The sequence below is a fragment of the Typopeltis vanoorti genome, chromosome 6, assembly GCF_054136105.1.
Source record: "Typopeltis vanoorti isolate ZY-2024b chromosome 6, IOZ_Tvanoo_1.0, whole genome shotgun sequence".
Taxonomy (NCBI): Eukaryota; Metazoa; Arthropoda; class Arachnida; order Uropygi; family Thelyphonidae; genus Typopeltis; species Typopeltis vanoorti.
Window position 1 is genome coordinate 44,565,189 of NC_143554.1, and position 19,792 is coordinate 44,584,980.

At 33.8% G+C, this 19,792-nt stretch overlaps 1 protein-coding gene across 2 annotated transcripts in view; it reads left to right on the forward strand.

Moving 5' to 3' along the window:
- Ubr3 (Ubr3 ubiquitin ligase) overlaps window positions 1-19,792 on the forward strand; it is a 542,232-nt gene that overhangs the window by 88,005 nt on the left and 434,435 nt on the right. Inside the window, exon 4 of one of the 2 annotated variants that reach the window (XM_090394146.1) lies at window positions 8,323-8,469. In XM_090394146.1, the coding sequence (XP_090250272.1) occupies window positions 8,323-8,469 (147 nt within the window). The remainder of the gene's footprint in view (window positions 1-8,322; window positions 8,470-19,792) is intronic. The other variant, XM_090394147.1, reaches the window with a different exon arrangement.

Genomic DNA, 19,792 nt, shown 5'->3' on the forward strand with positions numbered 1-19,792 from the left:
CAGCAAAACTGTTACCATCCCATACATTCAAGATTCATCTCAAAAGATATCTAGATTACTCAATAAATATCAGCTACAAATTGGCAACTCTCATCCATTCACCTAAGGACAAACTGTCTTTATCACATCCAGGAGTTGATGACGTGTGCTGTGATGGCTTATATGGACAGACAGGAAGAACTGTTGATGTCTGCCTTGGTGAACATAAAAAATACATCCTTATAAAAATACACTATCATTATAGCAAGTTGGGCCTTAGATACCACTTCACACAGGATCAATTGGAAGAAAACAAAAGTGCTACACAAAAGTCATTATAGTTCAGAGAGAGAGAGAGATTGTTTTTGGAATCTACAAAAGCTTTAACACTTTGAGTCCTAGACCTACTGGTACTTAAAATCCTATCGATGTAAATGTACATCGATAGGACTCAAAGTGTTAAAACATATTCCAAACCTCAACAAGTATGGCTGTATAAATTTAATTTTAAGTTCTAAAAAAATTTTAAGTTCTAATTAATATTTGTTTTCTCTCTTCTTCCAGCATGGATGGCACCTAATTAGCACTTTACTTTCTTGTGTTGTCTGTTACAATTTTTTTAACCTAGTCCTACTGTTATACCATTTTGTTGTTATTTTACATACCATGACAAACTGTTTTTGTGCTTTGAAGATGCTGGATATAATACCAACGAAATATCACAATAAGTTAATAAATATTATTTTCTTATCATTCTGTGTTGTCATCAATACCATGAAAAAAAATAACATGTACTGTGAACACATAATTAACATGTGTACACATACACATGTATGGTGAGCACAAATTTTAGATTGAAGGTGGGTTGGGGTGGGGGGAGAACAGTGCATGTGGTTCAGATGTAATGACATAGGAAAATGAGTGACTGTCATATCTTTGGCTGTTGGGCTGTTATTTTAACTTGGAACTAACCAGCAGGATAACATCGATTTAAAAAAAAAAAAAAAAAAAAAAAGTTATCAGCACATATAGTTGTATTTGTTTTTTTTTTTTGAGTCCCACTTACAGTACGCTGTACTGATTAACACTTAAGACATCAGGGTGGACAAAGGGAAGGTTAGATAATATGGAAACCTACTCTTGAGACCAGCCATGGAATTATTTGAATGATCTGAAACTGATTTTTATTCAAACATGGAATATTTTCAAATAACTTCAGTGTTGTTAAGTGGGTGGTAGTCTTACACTTAGCAGTAAAATTCATCTGCTACCTAAAATTATTCACAAAATATTCATGCTCATGGTAGGATTTGAACAACTGTTAGTTGGAGAGTGAATATGGATAATATTATATTGTTATAATGTTATTTTTATGTTGTTATAAACATATAATATTGATACGTTTGAGATGGCAAAAAGTAATTTTTTTTTTTATTGTGTTATTTTGATATTCATACTGTTCTATATATTTGTTAAGAGTGTGTTATCTGTCCATTTGAGCCACATACACCATCCTTTATAGGGTTGGACATTGGAAATCCTGGTATTCCTTAAATTTACAATTTTTGATCTTCTTTTCTTATTAAGTATGCTCTCTAGATTTCTGCTAGGAATGATCTGAAATTGAAGTTTATGGAAACATGAAATATTTTCAAGTAACTTCATTATCTGTTAAGTGGATGGTGCTCTCATACCTGTCAATTTTGGTTAAATATAATTGTCATGATGGGGTGGTTAATCCATCTACACACACACACACACACCTGTTATGTCTCCCAGAGCATGTAGTTGCTGGCGGTTTGTGGGTAGGGTCACATCAGTTGGGGCAGTTGATGTGAAATCAACAGTCTCTATATGTAAGTAGTGTACTTGTGAAGACATTTCATGCAAACTTTGTTTGCTTATATTAGGCAAGGGATTAAATAAGGATATACTTTCTTGGCAAGTATAATTTACTTTGTAATCATTTAAAAAAAAAAAAACAACTTTCTGTAACTATCTCTGATCCAGAGTATTTTAATAATAACATCATACACCTTTTTTAATAATAATATGATACACCTACTTGTATATGGAAAGTGTATGATTTCTCATTTAATTCAACCATTGTATCTTTCTGGGTCTAGTTCCCATTGATGACATGTCAATAAAGGTCAAAACTGGTCTGGGTGATGAACTTCCCATAATGCATAACAGTATACACATTTCTAAGAAAGTGTGCTTTGCATTATGAAATAATGAAGTAATTGATGTGATATCAACAGCCTCTATATACAAGTGGCCTAGTTGTGAACATACTTCACATATACACTTTGTTTACACTTGGATAAAGGATTAAACAAGAATATAAGTTATTGGCAAATGTAATGGCCTACTATGGACAGACAAAAAGATCCATTAACATCTGCCTTGGAAAACACATGTATATCACATGTGTTTTTTGTATATTTGTGATATACAAATGTATATCACAAGAAATTCATTTGTATTATGGCAAATCAGGACTGGCACACCATGCTTTGAACATCACTTAACAAACAGGATTATATGGAAGAAAATCAGTGTGCTATATAGAAGTCATTACAAGACTAATTTTATAGTCAACAAGGGCTATAAAGCATTGCACTCTCCTAACATTAACAAATATGTCAAAAATTTGGAAGAAAATCATCTTAAGATGCAATATCTGTAAAAACTTCTATATAACATTACAGGGCACCAAATTAAGACTAGGTTGTTGTCCATTAAATTTTGAATTGCTTCATGTACACATGTATACTATAACAAGTAGTTGTGCCCTAAACCTGTAAATTTGAAATCCAGCAAAGTATGTTAATTTTTTTTAATGATTTATTGTTTATTTTTTTTTGTCATGTTATACCATAAAAAAAGAGATTAATATTTGTCTTAAAGTGAAAACCTGATCCTGACACTTTCTGTTTGACATAATCTTAGCTTGTTTTTCTCTCTGTGCTTCTCTTCCAGAATTTTTTAGTCCATTCTCAAGTATGCTTGATAGCTGTCTAAAAGGCCTTTATAATTCTACTTTGTAATTTTCCTTTTTTATGTGTAGATGGATACTTTGAGCAGTCTTTTACAATCATCCAGAATTCTTCTGAATTAATGCTGTGCAGCAACTGTAAAACTTTTATACTTCCATTTTGAGCTTTCCTGGTTGAATATGTATTCCAATTGCCTTTCTGCATTTTTCATGTTTCTAATTATTCTCAAGTATTGATATGTACTTTTGATTTCATTCTTATTGAGTATTTTGTCATTTATCTCATTTAACAATATCTTAAAGTGATTATTCCATACTTCTGGAATATCTTGTTCTTTCGTTTTCAGAACATAAAGATTTTCAATATCTTTACCATTACAAATAATGATGGAACAGCTAGAATACTCAATTCTTAAAGATGATTAAAGAACACTTAGAATTCTCAATCTTTAAAAAAGGTTCTTTGACAAGCTGGACAGATCCATTTATCAACCTTCTCTGATTTTTTATCATTTGTGGTCTCATGTGGTCTGCCCAGTATCGGTCATTCTTTTAAAACATATTCTTCTGCTTTTATTTTGTTAACTCAACATGCTAATTGTCAATAGTTTCTGCATTATACACATTAAATAGTTCATAATGAATTTTCTCAGGCTTTTCACCTGATTTGACTAGGTACTTGGTGTTGTTCCTGCATACCATCAAGTTAATAGTTATGCACTCTCGTTCCAAGTCTAGTTGACTTCTTAAAAACCTGCAGGAAAAAAAAATTTTATGAAAGAAATAGGTCCAATATTTAGGATTTTGTAAGACATTACTTTTCAACCCATCTCTATATTATTTTTTAAGAAGTCCTCTAATTGAAAAATTCTTGATACTATAACATTGCATAATATCATATGATGCATTTTATTCAGCTTAATTATTTTTAAATGTTGCTTTTTATTTATGTTCTTTTCAGCTGATAAAGTTGCACTGACATGTTTTACAGCATTTTCTGCAATATTTTGTTGTTTGCAATTGTAAGAGTATATTTATCATTCTTATTTAATTTAATATGCTTTTGAGAGGATTTTGTCTGCAATCAGAAGAAGATAAGATCATTATGGTTAGCATGCTAGAAGTTTTTTTAGTGTACAACGTTCAAATAAATAAGAAAGAAACATTGATCTGTGATCCCATGATAATAAAAGATAACTTATGAAATTATCATACAGTATGTACTTAGCAGGGCATCATCAGTGATTCCTCAGTTAAAGCTTACATTATAAATTATCATACAATATGTACTTAGTTTGATCTGTGATTTGTGTGCTGCCTACCACTGTCCATATTTATTTCATGCTCACACCCTATCTTATCCAGAAATAAGTGAATCCACCAAGGCATATGTATTATATATATATTCTAAAGACTATAGAAGTATAAGTATTCTAAATTCCTGTTATAAAATATATAGCAGAATTTTAAATGACAAACTGATAAAATATTCCAAAGGCTTTATTTTAGAAGTACAAAATGAATTTAGAAAAGGATGATCATGTATATACCAAGTCTTTTGCCTAAAATAATAATCTTAAAATAATGAATTATTTCTGTAAACATAGACAAATATACTTGGGCAGCAAGAGGATGGAAATCAATATTAAATTACTTTATCTTAAATGAAAAGACATCAAAGTTTTCTATAGATGTTTAGAAGAGTCCACAGAGGATATGAAATAAGTAATCATCATTTTCTCATTAAAATAAAATTCAGATTATCATCTAAATGGCTGCAAATAACAAGAACAGAAAGAAAATTTAAAACATTCTTTTATAAAACTAGATTATTAAATGATCAAATATACAATGGCTATATGAACAGAGGATTAATCAATATGTATATAAAATAAAACAAAGTGAAGAAATAGAATGGCTTAATATAAAAATGATACTATATATAGTGGCAAATAAAAGCTTAGAAACGATCACAAAATTTAATAAAAATAAAAAACTGAAGATATGGGATGATTCATGTAGTACTGTCATATCCTATACACCCCTTGAGGGTACATGGCAGGAATTTGATAATGATGATGATGAGATATGGGATGATACAATCAAAGAAATAATCAAAATGAAAAAAGAAGCATATCATAAATGGTTAAGCAGTAAAATGTTAGAAGATAAAATAGAGTATAAAAGAATAAGAGCCATAGCTAAAAGAGAAGTGAGAAAATGACAGAGAAATATAGAACAAATTAGTTTCTAATTTAGAACATGACTTTATAGAATAAGACCCCAATGTATATAGGATTTTGAAACATTTAAGTACAGATACTAGAGAAATTTCACATAAAATTAAACACTAAATTCAAATAAGAGTTTTTCAAAAAGGAGCGCGATTTCAATAATTTCGCTAAATATTTGGCTATGCAATAAGTAGGTGAATCAATGCAGCCACTATAGGACGAAGAGCAATATCTTTGTTGTGTATTTTAGGTAGACCATAAAATCTAGGAGGCCTTGCAAAATGTGTTTTTAGCCTTTCAATCGTGTCTGCATCCAAACTTATCACCTCATCTAGAAGGGAGTTTAATTTCTTCAGTTGTCTGTTGGGATCGTGATTAAGTTCTTGGTATGTTGAGCGATCTGAAGTAAAAGAGAAATTTTTCTTCTATAGTTTGAAGAATCCATAATTACTGTCGCTTTCCCTTTGCTTTAGTGATGACAAGGTGACTGTTGCTTCTTAAGGAATGTAGCAATTTCTTTTCAGAAGGAGATAGGAGGAAGGAGGAAGCTTGGCTTTAAGTAGCGTAGAAGCAACTTCTAGGCAGAGAGAATTAGCCTTTTCACTGGAAAGATGACTAAGATTCCATTCGATGTTAACCAGGAAATCTAGATACGGAATCTTTTTAGGGGACTATAGCAAAATCATGTCCTTTTGAGAGGATGAGTGTTTCACTACTAGTTAAAGGGGGACCGGATACGTCGACGATCCAATTATCTGGAACTTGGAAAGACTTGATTTGTCTAGAAACGAGAACATTATATTTGCGGTTTAGATGTTGATTCTGTTTTTTATACGAATGTTGTATAGAGCATTTAGCCACATTAAGAACTATGTTAGAAAGATGTGGGTCTAAGTTTGTGGAGATAAAGGTACAGAGATCAGAAACTTGATGAATGTTAATAGCAAGATCATGTTTAGCTGCTCTGAGTTGGTTATGGATTAAAGCTAAACTGGTTTTCCTGTAGATATCATGAGCTCCAGGAGATTTGATGGTTTCTTTAATCTTAGCGAAATTAGGAATAATCTTGTTGTCGCGGCATTTTTTCAGAAAGACGATCCTCGCTCGCAACTTACCTTGTATTACTGATAAAATAAAGACAAGCCACAACATCCTCTGGTCCAAGACTTGCCTCCTACACAGATGTCGCTATAAATTTGAACGTTTATTTAAAAAAAAGTGCCAAGGCCTTTCTTCAACGCCCTAACTTGAATCAAAATGACTGTATATCTTTATCAAAAATATGGGAAAGTTCAATCAGGATAACACATTAATATATATATATATATAATTTTTTTTTATTTTTAACTTTTAATTCTTACATTAGTGTAATGTTATTTATAAATTAAGATTATTATATGAATTTGTGAATTAATATCTTTAATTTAATCATTACTCTGATAAAAAAATGTTTTCCTCTCTTTAATGCTTAGCGATATAACATCACATGGCTCGTTCTACTTTTGAATGATCAATTGTTGGTATTCCACCTTGTTAAAAACTGTTCCTATGTAGCCACTGAAGATAGTCTGTTATTTTCAAACTGAAATATTTGGCAAAATAAAATATAATATTCTTGTGTAAACGTGTCTATATGTTATAATATGTACTTGGTTTGATCTGTGATTTGTGTGCTGCCTACCACTGTCCATATTTATTTCATGCTCACACCCTATCTTATCCAGAAATAAATGAATCCACCAAGGCACATGCATTTTATATATATATATTCTAAAGACTATAGAGATATAAGTATTCTAAATTCCTTTTATAAAATGTATAGCAGAATTTTAAATAACAAACTAATAAAATATTCCGAAGGTTTTATTTTAGAAGAACAAAATGGATTTAGAAAACGACGAACATGTATAGACCTGGCCTTTTGTTTAAAATTGATAATAGAGAAAAGAATGCAATTTAGAGACACATATTACATTTATTGACTTTGAAAAAGCATTTAATAAAGTTAAAAGAAGTATTTTATTTAACATATTAAAAGAAAGACAACTACTAAATAATATTCTAAATGCTGTCAAAAGTATATATGAAAATAATCAAATAAGATTAAATTATAAACTATCATATCTGAGAGAGATAAATCAAGAAGTCCAACAAGGATGTTCTCTTTCAGCAACTCTTTTTAATATTTATTTAAATGAAATAATAATAAAATGGAATAAAAATTCTAATCAAGAGATTAGAATTTTTTAAACTTTCTCCTGCTATAAACTTAATTAAAATTTGCTGATGATCAAATAATAATTACAAATTCGAAGATAACTTATAGAAAGATATTTTAAATTTAAATGAAATAGCCAAAGATTATGGAATGATAATATCAACAGAAAAATCAAAAACTATGGCATTTAAAGGACAAAATCCAATAAGAACTAAAATAGTAATAGATAAGATTTTAGAAAAGGAGAATTCATTTAACTACCTAGAATGAAAATGGAAAAGATATAAACCTAAAAATTGCAAAATATTTAAAAATAACAGGTGTAATTAACTCTGTATTTGAACCAAATGTAGTTCAAAAACAAATTAGATTAAAAGTATACAATACATTAGCCCTATCCGTCCTATTGTATGGAAGCAAAATCTGGAACAATAAAACAAAAATACAAAGATTAATAACAGCTGAAGTGAAGTTTATGAGAAAAACTGCAAAGTATACTTTATTCACTCACAAGAGAAATGACACAATATATCAAGAACTAAACCAGGAATCAGTATGGATGGAACATCTTGAAAGAATGAACACCGAAAGATTACCAAAACAAGTATTAAATTAGGAAACCATTAGGGAAAAGAAAATCGGGACATCCTCTAAAGAGATTCATTGATGACTTCTGAAGCCAGAACCCTCTATTGTAGGCCTAAATCCATGAAAAATATGATAATTATATACGTCTTTTGTTAGCTATTTAAAAAAAAAAATTTTTTTTTTTACTTTTTTCTGTTTTTATATATTACTTAAAGCTGTCAACTTCAGTTTATATAATAAAAAAAAAGTACAGAAGTATGCTAATTTTTATGCAGTGCTTTAAATATTAATTTGCTGGATAGCTTCACCTGATAGGTATCTGTCAGTCATTCAGGGAGCTGATGGATTCTTGACAATGTTGCATCAGATGAGCGAGATGGGAGCTGCTATGAGGACAGTGATGACTAAGGCCCTTACTAATCCACGGATATATTCTAACTTGGCTATTGGTATGTTTCTCTTTTTTTTTTTTTTTTAATAAGTATTAAATAAAGAAATGTAATTTCTATAGTAAAATTCATGTACTAGGTTGTTGTAATAGTGATCCCTTCTTATTTGTGGAAATTACATTCCCAAGAAATGCTGCAAAATTCAAGAGGAAAAGTAGCCTGAATTTGAAATTTTTTTCACTTGGTTATAGTATAAATCAAAGATGCCAAGAAATTATATCCTTGGTTTAATCCATTATCCAGGTGTATGCAAACAGTGTTTGCACATGAAGTATCTTCACAACTGGAATACTTGTATATAGAAGTCAATGACTTCATCAATTGCCTTAGTATCCCATAATGCAAAACACTTGTGGAGATAAGTGAAGTATTGTGAAGATACTTCACATGCAAACATTGTTTACTTACACTTGGATAAAGGATTAAACCAAGAATATAATTTTTTTATATCTTTAATTTATAGCCTAAATTTGTCTCTGCAGTATTTATATGTTATATGTACTAGTTAAATCAGCCTGAAAGAAACAGAAAATCACCTGGAGAAGATAAGCTAGGTTTAGAACTATATAAATACACAGAACAAGATTCAAAGAAAGACTCTTATTATTTTTAAATAAAATTTATTCAACTGGTATCCCCCCCAATAGAATGGAAAAAAGCAATTGTGATTCCTATCTTTAAAAAAAGTAATAGAGATGACCTTAAAAACTATAGAGGTATCAGTATACTAAATTCCCATTACAAAATATATAGCAGAATCTTAAATAGCAAACTAATGAAATATCCCGAAAACTTTATTTTAGAAGTACAGAATGGATTTAGAAAATGCTGGATCATGTATAGACCCAGCATTTTGCCTAAAATTAATAACAGAGAAAAGAAGAGAATATAATTTAGAAATATTGCATTTATTGACTTTGAAAAAGCATTTGACAAAGTTAAAAGAAACATATTATTTAACATATTAAAAGAAAGACAAATACCAAATAATATCCTAAAAACTATCACAAGTATATATGAAAATAATCAAATACAAATAAGATTAAATCACGAGCTATCATATACAAGAGAGATAAACCAAAGAGTCCGACAGGGATGTCCCCTCTCAGCAACTCTTTTAAATATCTACTTAAATGAAATAATAATAAAATGGAATAAACATTTACATCAAGGAATTAAACTTTCTCCTACAGTAAGCTTTAACACTCTCCTCTTTGCCGACGACCAAATAATAATTACAAATTCTGAAGATAACTTACAGAAAGCTATTTTAGATCTAAATAAGATAGCCAAAAATTATGCTATGATAATATCAACAGAAAAATCAAAACTATGGCCTTTAAAGGACAAGATCCAGCAAGAACTAAAATAGTAATAGATAACAAGATCTTAGAACAGGTGAATTCGTTTAACTAACTAGGATGCATGATCACATATGAAAAAGATATAAACGTAAAAATTGCAAAATATTTAAAAATAACAGGTGTAATTAACTATATTTAAACCAAACCTAGTTCAGAAACAAACCAGGCTAAAAATATACAATACATTAGCCCTACCGGTCTTAATGTATGGAAGCGAAATCTGGACAATAAAACAAAAAGACAAACAAAGATTAACAACAGCAGAAATGAAGTTTATGAGAAAAACTGCAAAGTATACCCTATTTAATCACAAAAGAAATGAAGAAATTATGAAAGAATTAAACCAAGAACCAGTAATAGAAAAAATTAAAAAATATAAACATAAATGGATGGAACATGTTCAAAGAATGAAAACAGAAAGATTACCAAAACAAGCCTTAAAGTACAAGCCATTAGGAAAAAGAAAACCAGGACGTCCTCTTAAACAATTCAACGATGACTTCTAAGGCCGGAACAGGCCACGCTAGGCCTGAATCCTTGATACGCATGATAATGACTAGTTAAATATCTCATAACCACTCATACATATATAAAAACCTCATATATATATATATATATATATTAGGAGAATTCATTTTTACTCGGTAGGAATATTATAAAATAAGTTTAATGACTATTACCGAGAGAAAAGATGGCAAGATATATTTAACAAGATACTACTAGTTTACTAGTTTCGTTACAAGAACATCATCAGGTATCATACTCAAAGAAATATATAAAAAATTACAGAAACTTAAAATTGTATTAACAGAACAAGTGAAAAACAGTATCCCCCCCCACCCCCCCCCCCCCCCACCCCCCCCCCCCCCCACCCCCCCCCCCCCCCACCCCCCCCCCCCCCCACCCCCCCCCCCCCCCACCCCCCCCCCCCCCCACCCCCCCCCCCCCCCACCCCCCCCCCCCCCCACCCCCCCCCCCCCCCACCCCCCCCCCCCCCCACCCCCCCCCCCCCCCACCCCCCCCCCCCCCCACCCCCCCCCCCCCCCACCCCCCCCCCCCCCCACCCCCCCCCCCCCCCACCCCCCCCCCCCCCCACCCCCCCCCCCCCCCACCCCCCCCCCCCCCCACCCCCCCCCCCCCCCACCCCCCCCCCCCCCCACCCCCCCCCCCCCCCACCCCCCCCCCCCCCCACCCCCCCCCCCCCCCACCCCCCCCCCCCCCCACCCCCCCCCCCCCCCACCCCCCCCCCCCCCCACCCCCCCCCCCCCCCACCCCCCCCCCCCCCCACCCCCCCCCCCCCCCACCCCCCCCCCCCCCCACCCCCCCCCCAAATAATTAAAAAGAAATTAAAAAAAGACAAAATAAAATAGCTTTTGATGGATGCTTGTTTCTTTTTAGAATTCTGTGTAAATTTATAAGGTGCAAGCAAGTAATTGAGTTCACTTTTAAACATGATGTTCCTCCCCATATGCAGATCCTCAATTTTTCAGAAAGTTGTCTAGATAATGTCAAAGTTTCATTTAAAGATTTGTATAGTGAAATATAATATATATGTTATGTTACATTCTAACAATGTCCAGAATTCAGTTTCAAGATTATAGGTATCCCTCAATTAATGTGGTTATTTAATCCCTCGATGTTACCGCGTATATCAAAATCACGTTAATGAAATCTAATAATCAATGGTAAAAATTACAATTCATCCATCATCGATTACTGTATTAATAATTTGTTTTATATGGTGCTCTTTTAGGAAAGATAAAAAATTAATGCAAAGTAGATGTTTAATAAGTACCTACATTATTCACTGCAATTTTTTTATCAAAAGAAGTTATCAAGAGTCATTTGAACAGTTTTAGTTTTTTTCTTATCAGCATAAATTCTACGATAACAAGCAAAATGACTCTCCAGACCTCGGCAAACAAGCAATAAAACATAAAGAAAAAACACTGCAAATATAATATATGATGGTATAAATTAAGTGGATATTGAATCCAACATTATTTCATAGCCGAATATAGAAACTACAAGAGTTTCGTGCTGAATATATAGAAACCTAAAAGTTTCGGCAGATGCAAGCGTAAGCAACCTTATGGGCAACTCGTAGTAAAGGTGGAGTAAGCTCCAGATCACTTTCCTTAGTATTTTCCATAATGTAAAGCACATCTCCTAGAGGACACGTATGATAAATAAGCCTTTGGCTCTCTATTTCAGTAATACATGATGGTTTATTTATTTTCAGTTACAATCTCGACATTATTAAACAAAGAATAAAAAAAAAACCGACTAAACCATACTATACTGTATGGTTCAGTTGGGTTGATGACATCGGAGGTCACGGTAGGTCTCAGATACAATTTACTGTCAAATATCACACACCTTTATATAACATGCGTTAAACCAAACTGACAGCAAAAAAAAGTGCAGAATATCACTCGTAACATATGAATGCACAGCTTCTCATGACCTCCAATCTATACACTGAATTGTGTAAGAATATTTATATTAAACAATTTGCATGTATCTGTCAGATCAGCTGCGAGCTCCACAGGGTTAAAGGCATGTTAATCAAAACTCTTGCTGCGTATATCAAGGGATTGCCGCAATTGATTTCGGCACGTTAAGCAAGGATACTTGTATTTTGGTTATCATCTAACCTCTTCACTGATTTATTCAACTCTTTTATGTCAGCTTGTCCAGGAGATAGTAGTTTTTTAAATGTCTATTATCTATGTTTGCAAGTCCCTCCTCCTCTGTTCCTTTTGTAGTTGTTACAATCTCTGCTATTAACCACATCATTCATGTTGGAGATAATTCTGTCATTAGCCAATTCAGGCCATAGTTTTCAGACATATATTAATGGTTGATTCCTTTAGCTCTTCATCTTACTCCTTTTTGTTGATTAGGCATGTAAGTTGCATAAAGTCAATCAGCAGTGTTGTAATTTTTACAGCTTTGGTTTGCAGTTAAGCTTGACTCATTTTCATTTAGTAGGCAGTAAAAGTTATCATGATGTAATAGATTTTAAAAATCTCAATCATGCTCTTTCTAGTGGTTGCAAAAATGTTGTTGAATATGGTTGCAAGAATAAAATGTTGGCATTTGGATGGTCAAACATTACTTTCTCTGGTTCTCAAGTTATTATCAGTTAGAACTTTGGATGATAAAGATTTGGAAGCTAAGTGAAGCATTTATGGACCCATTCTGTAAAAAGTGATTCTGTTACGACGGCTTTTTATTGGTTTTCAATAAACTAGCTTTTTTTTTATTTATTTTTATTTTTTTGTTCTTTTCATCAATATGACCATTAGTTTGATCACATGAAGCTACTAGTGATGCATATCTTTTGGTATTCTTAGATCCAAGAGCAGAGTTTTCAATTTTGCTAGGCATTATTGACTTCTAAGAAGCCACTGTTACGTCGTTGTTTTCTTAAATATTTTACCACTATTGTTCTCCTTGTGCCTACTGAGATCTGGTTTCTAAACTGATTTTCTGGGGCCGGTTCTCTCTTCGAGCTCTGACGAAATTTATTTGTTTATGCTGTGCCAGTCAGAACTCTAGGATAGAAATTCTTATCCGAAGAAACTTTCCCAGAATTCAAGTAATACCTTATGTAGATTAAGTAGTTAGGTAGATTGAATTCTCAGTATACAGTCATGGCCTTGACAATTTTAAATTCCCCTTTTTCCCCTAAACATAGGTTCGATATTTTCGTGAGTGGTAAAATTCAATCTCTTACTCAGACAAACTCAGGTATACATGGGAAAACATATTTATTATTTAGATAAATAATATCTAAGAACATTGCAATTTAAACAACACATATAATCAAGCAAATCTAGGTTGATATTAAAATACAAGTAAAGCAGGGTAATAATAATCAAACAGTCAGGCTGTTCAAACGCACTCATGAGGATGAGGATTCTCATGAGTGTGTTTGAACAGCCTGACTGTTTGATTACACAGTCCAACACAATTTTTGCTGACTTTTATATGAGACTTGTTTTTTACTAATTTGGGTGCGCTGATTTCAAATATCAAACCCATTTTTCTCTATCACATCAGGTTTTTCCTCTATGGCATTTTCTTTTTGCTAATTTGTAAGTTTTTGATAGTTTTAAGGAGGCAGTACTATTTAGAGGATCAAAAAATCGATTTTTTAATATTATTTTCTGAAAGTATGTACTTTTAAAAATCTGTTCCTAAGTTTTTATCAAGAAATTCGAAAAATTCCCAAAGATATAGCCTATCATTCAAAGTGGTGCGCAGATCAGAATCGGAGCGCTCACCGCTCTCGCTTGTTAGTAAACGAATAAATGCGTAAGAACCTGCAACGGCACGTACTGGCGCTTTGAATGCGAGAGAGGCCGATAATTAGATACATAACTACTTAAAAATATTCATTAAAAATTACAAGAATATTTATAAAAAAATAACAATTTTACTTACACATGAGTTTCAGGGAATAAATTTTTGTTTGTAGCAATTTCTGCTGTGTGTTCTGTTTTGGTAATCCCTTTGAATACTCCAACAGTAGTTGGCCATCATGTGAGAATGCCATCTTCCTTGGTACCGATCTTCCATAGTTTTTAAGTTTTGATGAAATGTTTCGCCTTGTTCATTGCTTACAGCACCTAAATTCTCAGGAAATCTATCAAGATGACTGTATAGGAAATGAAGCTTTATGCTCATATTGCAACCTAGGCGCTGGAAATTTTCAAGCATTGTTTCCACTAGATCTTTGTAATTGCACGCTTTTTTGTTTCCAAGAAAATTATTTGCAACCATCGTAAATGAAGTCCAGGCCTCTTTCTCAATTTTGTTCATAGAGTTGATGAAATTTGTGTCTCTCATTAAAGTTCTAATTTGTGGTCCATCAAATACAATGGCTTTAATTTTTTCATAACTAAGTCGTGGAAATTTTTCACATATGTATTGGAAACAGTCACCTTGTAAATCTAAAGCTTTAACATACTGCTTCATAAGACCTAGTTTGATGTGTAGAGGTGGAAAAATGATTTTTTCTCTGTCGATTAAAGGTTGTTTTATAACATTCTGTTCTCCAACATTTAAGGATATTCTAAGAGGCCAATGTTTCTGACTCCAGTGTTGGTTTCTAGCTCGACTATTCCAGAAGCATAGAAAACACAGAAACTTTGTATATCCTCTTTGAAAGCCAAGTAAAAAGTTCACCATTTTAAGATCCACACAGATGATCCAGTTATGGTCTGTATATTTTAATAACTTCAGAACCTTTTTTAATGTCCTCATATTTCCTTTAAGAATTTACATTCCCATTGTGTAGTAAGACACACTTGAGACTTCTGCTTGAACTGTCGATAAATAAATGCCACTCATTTGGATGATATTGTACAACACTCATTTCAGTTAGTAAACCTGACACATTGTTACAGTATACAAACCCACACTCGTGTTTAAAATATTGTATACAAGATTATTTCCCTATTTCCCTGCTACGATAAAAAGTTATCTTCGTATCTTGTTCCAGTAAGTTTTTTTCATTTAATCTTGAAGCTAACAATTCCGATGATTCCTTTGAGAGGCCCAAATCTCTTACTAAGTCATTCAATTCTGCTTGAGTAAAACGTTGCGGTCCAGAACTAGAAATTAAATTTTCATTGTCTAAATCAACATCCAGATCTTGCTCCTCAAGAACATCTGGCATATCCCAATCATGCTCGTTCTCAAGTAAAGGAAGTCCTTTATAAATTGGCACGGTTATTTCATTGGAATGAGCAACTGGCCGAATTGCTGAGTCGAGATTTGGATACACAATTTTTTCTTATTCTTCTTATTATAACCAGAAGTCTGAACTAAACAAAAATAGCAATCATCTACGTGATTTTTCGGTTCACGCAAATTCATTGGAATGCCAAAAGCTAACATTTGCCGTTTTCCCTTGCTCCACTGTCGTAAATTTTCTACACATGACTTACACACTTTATTTGGAGCCCATGAATTGTCCTGATCTGCAAGTTTTATGTCAAAGTATGCAAAGTACACTTTCTTAATGAAATCAGTGATATTTGTCCTTTAACTGGGAACAGTAAAGCTGCCACAAATGTAGCAGAAGGAATCTACACTATTGACACATTTTCGAATAGTAGACATGATGTATTTTCTTCACTGCCGACTAACATGCAATTAACAAGACAAAAAAAAAACAGAGACTTCATTGAAACGTTAAGCGCTCATCATACTTTCACGATCGATTAACGATTGACTGATTTCGATCGGTCTTTGTCTGCTATGACTCATATAGCATTCATTTGTTTTAGGCAGTTGTCATCACCTATTTTTCATCACCTAAATGTATTAGGTCGGTTATCGGCCTCTCTCGCATTCAAAGCACCAGTACGTGCCATTGCAGGTTCTTACGTATATATTCGTTTACTAACAAGTGAGAGCTGTGAGTGCTCCGATTCTGATCTGCGCACCGCTTTGAATGATAGGCTATATCTTTGGGAATTTTTCGAATTTCTCGATAAAAAGTTAGGAACAGATTTTTAAAAGTACATACTTTCAGAAAATAATATTAAAAAATCGATTTTTTGATCCTCTAAATAGTACTGCCTCCTTAAAACTATCAAAAACTTACAAATTAGCAAAAAGAAAATGCCATAGAGGAAAAACCTGATGTGATAGAGAAAAATGGGTTTAATTTTCGAAATCAGGGCTCCCAAATTAGCAAAAAAAAAACAAGTGTCAGATCATAATCAGCAGAAAAAAATTTTTTTTTTGTTTGGCAGTGTTATTATTACCCTGCTTTACTTGTATTTTAGTATCAACATAGATTTGCTTGATTATATGTGTTGTTTAAATTATATCATCTATATCACAAACATGGATGTCGGTATTAAACTTGATTACTACTACTAACGACCCATATGCATTAAAATTGGTCTAGACAACTTATGAACGTAGACTACCAGTCCAATTCGATTAACAACACTGGAAACTGTCTCAAAAATCTCTCTCTCTTTTGTAAACTCTGTCCATTCATCACAAATAGATGAGTTTTCTCAATTCTTCAATTTTCTCAATTCTTCCGTCTGTTCTTTGTTATAGATTGTCCCTCTGTATGATGGATTGCCATGTGGGAGTCACATGCTCATCCCGAATTTGCCACTTGTTTCTTCTGGGCTTACGAACTTTTTGCATTGCCGCTTCTAACACGATTTACCTTCAAAGGAATCCTTTGCTGCTTTCTCATCAGTTAGATCCACACCCATGGTCTAAAACTCGAACACTGCCGTCATCTGGTGCTATACTTTCTTCGACTCGCATCACTCAGCAACGGGAAACACATGGCCGCTTTGCCATCTTCACAGGTCTTGTCGGGTATCAGGCATGCTGATCTGCTCAGGAACTTTGAGCAGGAGACCCAAGGGGAGGGCACACACGACCGGGGAACACCACAGGAACCAGGAGAAAAACGTAAAAGCAACCAAAAAAGGGCCTCTCTCAATGATGTGAATCTAAACCCCATTATAGCACACTCTTTCTTTACTCCAAATGTCTACGACGCTCTTCCATTTGCTGTCACCGAGTGATGTCACCTCCTTGCTGTACACGCATTGCTTTTTTTGGGGAAGGCGAATTTCTTGCAGCTTCCACGAATGTCTACTCATCGCTCGTTACGTCATCTTTGGTGGTCAAACTGCAACTTTTGAACTTTCGTTTGCACGATAATACACGACTTTATACATGGTATATTTTAACATTGATGTTTTTGACAAATTAAGATTCCATCTTTATTAAACAATAACTTTAAACATAGTTCAATTTAATATTTATTTCCTCCTTCTATTTCATTTTAATTTAAGATTCAACCTCTTTTATATTTTAATTCCTTTTTAAGCAAAGTTAATATCTACATCTTCACATATTATGTCTGTTTTGCCAAGAGTACATGTGTGCTTTTGCTTGATATTGTTCTCTTGTTAAATCTTGAATGGGACAGTTCTATTCTTGATAGAGCCATTATTCAAGATCTAACACCAGTTTCATTCCTATTAAATATTTGTTGTTGTAGATATCCTTTATATAGGGTGGCTATAAAATAACTTTCTCTCTTTGAATGCATCTGTAGCTAAAACCAATAAATGGAATGAGACCAAATTTTATATTGAGACTTTTGAAGGCATGGGGAGATGATTTTCGCAAAAAAAAAAAAAAAAAAATGATTTAGTATCAAAAGTTGCTGATAGGGGAAATTTTGGCACTGGCAGAGCCAAAAACAAGCGGACAATTACATTAAAGGCAGATAAAATTGAATAATAACATTTCGACGGTGTAAGCGACAGCCGTGTAACTCATTTCAGCTGGATATGTGGCGCGTTAAAATGATGATAATAATAATAATTAAACTAAAACAACTTGCGAGAGACAGAAATTAATGTAGTGATTGAACTCACGGGAAATAACGTTTTATTCATCAAAATCAGGGTCCCCCGGACCACACACACAATTTTCAATGTGCTGACCTTTCTTGTGTACAACAAATCGCATCCAGTGTGCGACATGCTGTACAGCTGAGCGTAAGGAGTCGGATTGGATGTTCATAACAGCCCGTTTTTGTTCTCTTTCAAGACATGCAAGTTGGGAATGGCACTAACATACACAACGGATTTCAAATACCTCCACAGCCAAAAGTCACATGGAGTGATGTCTGGGGATCGAGGCGGCCATGCCGTCGGAAAGAACTGACTGATAACCCTCTCATTACTGAAATGCTGGTGTAAAACTGTACTGAACATTCAATGTGTGGCCATGCTCCATCCTGCATAAAAATTATGGACACCAAACATTGTCTTTGCTGAAATACAGGAATGACAAAATTTTCCAGCATTCGTCGATAAATCTCTGCAGTAATGGAGCAGGTTACAGGACCTGTATGGGTAATACGCTCAAAAAACATTTCCTATATCATCCTTAATATATGTTGCAATGCCATAATTCCGATGGTATGTAGCACCAATCAGGGTGTAACCAATTATTTTTCCTCTTCTATTAAGGTTGTCTTCGTTTTCAGCATGCATTTCTTGAAGAAGCATGACATCAATTTTATCTTCTTGTAATATTTGCAGAAATAATCACATTTTGCTCTGTTAATTCCTCAATATTCAGTTGACATATCTTAAGGCTAAATCTCAATTTTTTTAGATATAGCCTTAAGATTCAGCATCATCAATAAAATCAGAAAAATCAATATTGTTTGACTGCCAAATCGTTCTAGCTCAGTTAGCGTTACCCAGGGTGAACCACGAGGAGGCGATCTAGATTACACCCCACTGTAGGGTGGATTCTAGATGAGTGTGAAGGATTGTAAAGATGATACTGGATGGGCATTAGTTCAGAAATACAAGTTTTAAGCATATTTGGAAGGGATACCATCTGGACCAGAAGACTTTGGTATCCAAGCTGTTCAGGATTTTCTTCTGATGTTATCTGATGAAAGACTAGAAGATGCATGTACTAGGATCATTATTGCAGGAGAAGAATAATGCCAGGAGGTTGGTCTCGTCTTTGAATGATGTTACATTGCTACTGTCTGGATATGGGAAAGATGGTAAAACATTAACAGGCAAAAGTTGCATCCGGTGGTCTGGTCTTGCTTGGGAGACCAAAGGGGCCTGACTAGAGTTTTGGAATGCTGGAGTTTTGGTTTCAAGCTACTTGTGGATGGCTGTATTATTTTTTGTATTGTCATGCCACACTTTTTTTGGAAAACTAAGTTTTGGATAGTTGGTCTGAGGTTTTTGGTGAAATGGAGTGGAGAGATAAAGACTTTTAAGTCCAGTAAAAAAAAAATTCTTTGTTGTCTTTGTGGTTAGCTAAGTGGCTATGCGCTTCGTAACCATATGTCTGGGAAAAGAGTGTCCTGGGTTCGATTCTCGTCCCCAACGTGAGGAGCTTAAAGATCTTTCTCAGAC